Here is a 6,000-nt window from a genome sequence, read left to right as displayed (position 1 = left end):
ATAGCCCATTATGCTCTTTTTTTGGATCCCTCTCTGGCAAACATCAGCAGGCTTGAATCTATGGCACTATGTTTTCTTTTAATATAAAGAGTAATCAGATACAAGATGAACTCTGAACTGAGCATCATAGTCACTTCCTTTAGAGAGAACCTAAATGAGCACAAAACCTGAGCAGTCTAAAGACTTGTTATTTTATGGTATGCCCTTTCTGGCTTAAGCACAGCGAATGCAAAGGAATTTTTTTTAATTAAAAAAAACCCCCAAAGAGAACTATTTTTATTTTGAAGAAAGTCTCACAGAGCTCAACAGAACCGGCTTCTGAATAAGCAAAACTAAGCATCACTATCCAAAAGTGCTCCAAAATTAAGACACTGCCTCAAGCTCAGTTAGACCAAGACCATGAAAGGGTTTCAGTGCTTAAACACCACCCACATTTGCAAGGCTGGACTGCTACACCAAAGGTGCAACTAAGTTTGTGGGGTTTGATTATTTATCATTTCCAGGCAATTAAATCTGCTTTAGTAAGTCCAACAGTGTTAACATTAGGAGACATATTGCAAGGTTAACCTAGACCACGGTTTCCCAAACATGGGTTGTTTTTGGACTACAACTCCCATTATCCCTAGCTAGTGGTCAGGGATGATGGGAATCGTAGTCCAAAAACAGCTGGAGATGATCTTTTGAGATAGGCTACACTGTGAAGTTCTGTGTGAAGGTGACTTGAACTTCCCTTTATTTAAAGGTTTTTAAAAATACTAAAATCATGCTATATATGATCTGGTATAGTAGAATGGCACAATGCAAATTCACTAAATGTGATACATAAAAGAATCCACCAAAACCAAGAAGTTTTCTAAACAAGAATAATTTCTTTCCTGCTTCCCAGTTCAACCCCTCTGCAAACCAGGGAGCTTTCAAATCAAACAGCAGGCACCCACTTCCAGATTGTAGAACTCTCATTTACTTACTAGACTTAACAAACTACTGTAAGTTTTAGTTCAATTAACCAATTAAATATTCATTGACCCTTAATTTATCCACTTCCATCGCCTGCTTCAAAGAACACCTACCACCTTTTGTTCTTGTTAAAAATAAATGCCTTGAACTGCCAGCAGGGATTGGTATTCAGGCACTAACTCCACTACCATTTCTCACACACTGCAAAACGCATCCTCATACATGAGTGTTGCCATGAATGTGTGAATAGAGAAGCAGTTCAGTCTCTTCTAATGAAACACATTTTTCAGCTTCCAAAATGAGTCTGCTAACTGATTGCTGGATCACAAATGAGGCAAAATTACCATTTCATCCCATTCGAGGATTCAGGAAACATGAGGGGTTTTAAGATGAGCAATGCATTCTTAACTGCATTTACACAGAAGTTACCACTGAATTCAGTGGGCCTTCCTTAGGATTTCAGCCTCTGGATTCCAAATGTTTTAATGATTAATACAGTGCAAGTAATTCCTAATTTTTTATCTTATGGCAGCTTCTCTGAGCTCCATGTAACTTTACTTGTAGTGAACCTGCTAAAAATTGGGATGCACAACAACAAATTAGAAGAGTATCTAGCTGTGCAATGTATTTAAAACATTGATGCATACCTGCACATATAATTTAGGGTAGTGCTCTTCAAACACCAGATGTGGGTAGACTATGACTCCCATCATGCTTGATCATTGGGCTACGCTTGCTGTGGATGGAGTCCACCCACATCTAGGGAGCCCAGGTCAAGGAGCACTGATTTAGATGATTCAAAATACCATTATAAATCAGTTCAAAGTATTAGCTGTATACACCAAATCTCACAGGCTGCAAATCCCTTTTCTCAAGTCATGTTACTAGGCCAGGCTTCACTAACCTGGTGCTGCCCCTCCCCCCAGATGTTTTGGATTGCAACACTGCTGACCCTAGGCTATGCTGATGGGAGTTTTGGCCCAACACATTTGAAGAGCAACAGGCTGACAAAGCTTTTAGGCAGTTATTTGTGTCTGACCATTTGCAATCTACTAGGATTGCACATTTAATCACAATACATAAAAACCCACAAAACTTTTCTTTTTGTAAAAAAATGGCAACTGTATTAAAAGATTTTTCTTAAATGAATAAAACATCTATTAAATGTCTGTCCAGGATTTAAAATTACAGTTATCGAGATTCTGTTTTCCAGGTACATCACATTACAATTCTTTTCATTGCTGGTTGAAGGTATATCTTTTACAAGGAGAACACACACACAAAATAAAAATTTTTTAAAAAATTGCTAATACCTGTGAACTTGAATTTTTTTAATTAAAAAAAACACCCCTGAACGCAATGGAAACTAAACTTGAAAAAAGGCTCAAATGGAAAATAAGAAGAAATTAATTCTGTTAATAATAGGCCCTTTTGTTCTGGCTTGCTCTGTATGATTACAGAAAGGAAATGGTTAAGTAGGGGGTTTTTTTAGTAGTAGATAATGGGATTCTTGGAACCTCCACAGGTTGGCACTGGCTGCAACAGCTGTTTTGAAGGCACTCTACAGACACAGGGCTGCTGTTGGCCCTGCATCACATTCTAGGAAGTATTTGTACTTTAGAGAGCTAGTTGTCAAAATTGGTTATTGCCAACCCCCACCCCCTCGAATTAAATTAAACCATCTCCTAGCCCTCCCACCCACCCGCCCTCCTTCCCAAACCAAACCCCACAAAACACACAACTTAAAAATTGTGCAGATCTGTAATGTTTTCACAGCCGATTTTCTTTTTTTAAAAAAACAACAACCAAAAAGACAAATAAATGAATGCTCTCCATTCCCTCCCTTTCGATACAGCAGGTAAACAAAAATAGAAGATTTCACAATTAAATCAGCAGACACTTCTCTGGCACCTCGCACACCGTATTGGCATCAGTGTTATTAAAAGTCCCAAGCAGTACACGTGCAATACTTCTCCAGATGGGATAGGCTTGTTAACAAATATTCCAACTTTGCATAGAAATCCGCAAGAGCCAAAAGTTTCCTAGTCACTGGCGGAGTTCGGACTGGCAAGTGGAGGGGTCTTTCCCTTCTCTTCTCCCCTCCAGGAACACAATCATTCCTTCGCTGCTGCTCCCCTTCATCTCTTGTTAAAAGCAATGGCTAATTCCCCCACTTCTCTCTGCACACACACAAAAAAACTCCCCCACTGGTTCTTGGTTGCCAATACAGCCCTCTCTGCAAGGAGGTACTTACAAGAAATAAGCAACAATCATATGGATGGCATATACATGTTGGAAGCGCCACACTTCCAAGGGGATGTGTGTGTGTGTGTGTGTGTGTAAGGGGGAGTGGGTGGGGTATATTTTTTGCACCAGATGTTAACGAGAGACAATGCATACCCATGACACTGATAACCACCAGCAGCAGCAATAGCATAAGAAGCCGTAACCTGGAAGGAATCCGGGTGCAATGCAAAATTGTTTCAAAAGCTGGAATTTCACAGGAGGACAACATTGCTGCCACAGCCGCTGTGCGTGTGTGTGTGTGATGATGTTGTAAACCTTTTAATTCAAGGGGAAAAAGGAAAAAAACAAAAAAAAACAATAGAAAGCAATACAGTCGTGATGTCCTCTCCTCCTTTCAGAGGATCACGCAGGAAGAGCAGCATTGATCGTCCCCGTTGGGTTGGGAAGCGTAGTTCATCTGCCGGACGATCTCTGCAAAGAGTTCGTCCACCGAGGCTTTGTTTTTGGCTGAAGTTTCCATGAAGGGGCAGCTCCAGTCTTCGGCCAGGGCTTTGCCTTCCCCGAACGAGACCTCCCTCTCGCCCTCCAGGTCCACTTTGTTGCCCACCAGGATCATGGGCACCTTCTCGTACCTCTTGACCCGGATGATCTGGTCCCTCATGGGCTTGATGTCCTGGAAGCTCTGCTGGTTGACGAGGCTGTAGACCAAGATGAAGCCTTGCCCGTTCTTGATGTACAGGTCCCGCATGGAGGCGAACTGCTCGGTGCCGGCCGTGTCCAGGATCTCCAGCACCGAGGGCGAAGAGTCCACCTCGATCTCCTTGCGGTAGAAGTCCTCGATGGTGGGGTCGTACTTCTCGATGAACGAGCCCGTCACGAACTGCACGGTGAGCGCCGACTTGCCCACCCCGCCCGAGCCCAGCACGACCACTTTGTATTCTCGCATGGCTCTTCGGGCGCCGGCGGCGGCGGCGGCAGCAGCGCCGGGCTGCGCGCCTCGGCCGGCCGCCTTCCCTCGCCTGCTGCTGCTGCTGCTGCGCTCTCCGGCTCCCCTCCCACCCTCCGAGAGACAGAAAGAAAGAGAAAGAAAGAAAGCACGGAGGGGAGAGGCAGGCAGGCAGGCTCGACGGAAACGGAGGCGCCCTTTCCTCTCTTCGCGGGAAGGCACTGGAGGGGCGCAGCGGCGGCGGCGGCCGGGTGAAAGGGGCAAAGGCGCCCGCCTTCCCCCGCGCCCCGGCAGAAGGGGAAGGAGCGGCGGCGGCGGCGGGAGCTCCGAGCCGCTTTCGCAAGGCAAGAGCTGCGCCTCAGAAGCACGACGACGAGGAGGCGGAGGAAGAAGAAGGGAAGCGGCGGCTGCTTCTGCTGCTCGGGGCGGCGCGGAGGCGGTGCGCGCTGGTTCCAGTGGCGTCCCGGCCGCGGGGAGAGCTGCTGGGCGAGGAGGCGCGCGCCGCGCGCTGCTTCGGGGCGCCGCTGGCCAGGTCCATCCCTCCTCCTTCTTCTTCCTTCTTTTGCTAGCGGCCGGCCCCGCGACGCCCTCCGGTGAATCACTCGCTTCCCTCGGCTGCCGACCCCATTGGGCGCCGGGGCGCTCCCCTTCCAACCACCTGAGAGGAGGAGGAGGAGAGGCAAAGCGGACGGCACATCACGCGCGCACGCCCCGTTCGCTCCGCTTCCTCCGCTCCGGATTGGCTGCAGGCCCGCTGCTCGCCGAGCGGCCCAGGCTCATTGGCCCAGGCGGCGGGCTGCCTCGTGGATGGGGCTCTGGAGGAAGGGGATTGGCCCGGCAGCAGCTGTTTCTTTCTTTCTGGCGCGCCCCGCCTCCTCCCCCGCGCGCGCCTCCTTGTTCTCCTCCTCCTCCTCCTCCTCCGCGCTTCCCTCGAACGCGAGAAGTTTGGGCGGATAGTGTGGGAAACGGGGATGAGCGGCGTGGGCGGCGCTGGGGGCGGGGAAGAGAAAGAAGCGGGGGTGGAGGGGTGGGGAGAAAAAGCAAGCCGGGTCAATGGGAAGCGGAAGCCTCGGTGCACCCCGAGAGAAGCCCTTGAGGGCTACAGGAAGTAGGCTTAGCTGACTCCAAGGAGCAGGTTTGAGCAAGTTGTCGGCAGGGCAGTCCCTATTCCTGCCTGAGCCCGGTAGAGTTCAGTGGTCCTTATTCCTAGGTAGTGCTCACATTCTGCAACAGAGCAGAATCTGTGACCCTACCGATGGTGTTCAACTCCCATCGCCCCTGGGTGTGCTGTCTGGGGCTGGTGAGAGATGGGGTCCAACATCTGCAGCAGTGTTTCCCAAACTTTGGGCTCTGTAGCTGGTTTTGGACTGCAATTCCCATCACCCCTGACTACTGGTTCTGGTAGCTAGGGATGATGGGAGTTGTAGTTCAAAAACAGCTGGTGACCCAAGTTTTGGTGGCACTGAGCTGGAGAGTTAAGCATTCCTTCTGGCTTAGTGATGTTGTTTAGTCGTTTAGTTGTGTCCGACTCTTTGTGACCCCATGGACCAGAGCACGCCAGGCACTCCTATCTTCCACTGCCTCCCGCAGTTTGGTCAGACTCATGTTTGTAGCTTCGAGAACGCTGTCTAACCATCTTGTCCTCTGTCGTCCCCTTCTCCTTGTGCCCTCAATCTTTCCCAACACCGGTCTTTTCCAGAGAGTCTTCTCTTCTCATGAGGTGGCCAAAGTATTGGAGCCTCAGCTTCATGATCTGTCCTTCCAGTGAACACTCAGGGCTGATTTCCTTCATAATAGATACGTTTGACCTTCTTGCAGACCATGGGACTCTCAAGAGTCTTCTCCAGCAC

At 48.6% G+C, this 6,000-nt stretch overlaps 1 protein-coding gene across 1 annotated transcript; it reads right to left on the bottom strand.

The window, feature by feature from the left end:
• Positions 1-2,699: 2,699 nt before the first annotated feature.
• Positions 2,700-4,968, bottom strand: RAP2B (RAP2B, member of RAS oncogene family). The gene has a single exon (XM_083740121.1). The coding sequence runs from the start codon at positions 4,148-4,150 to the stop codon at positions 3,599-3,601; it is 552 nt and encodes a 183-aa protein (XP_083596247.1). The 5' UTR covers positions 4,151-4,968; the 3' UTR covers positions 2,700-3,598.
• Positions 4,969-6,000: the final 1,032 nt, after the last annotated feature.

Source organism: Podarcis gaigeae (assembly GCF_964106915.1).
Source record: "Podarcis gaigeae genome assembly, chromosome: 5".
Lineage (NCBI taxonomy): Eukaryota > Metazoa > Chordata > Lepidosauria > Squamata > Lacertidae > Podarcis > Podarcis gaigeae.
Note: the sequence above shows the minus strand (reverse complement) of the source record. Positions and strands in the feature narration are given on the sequence as shown.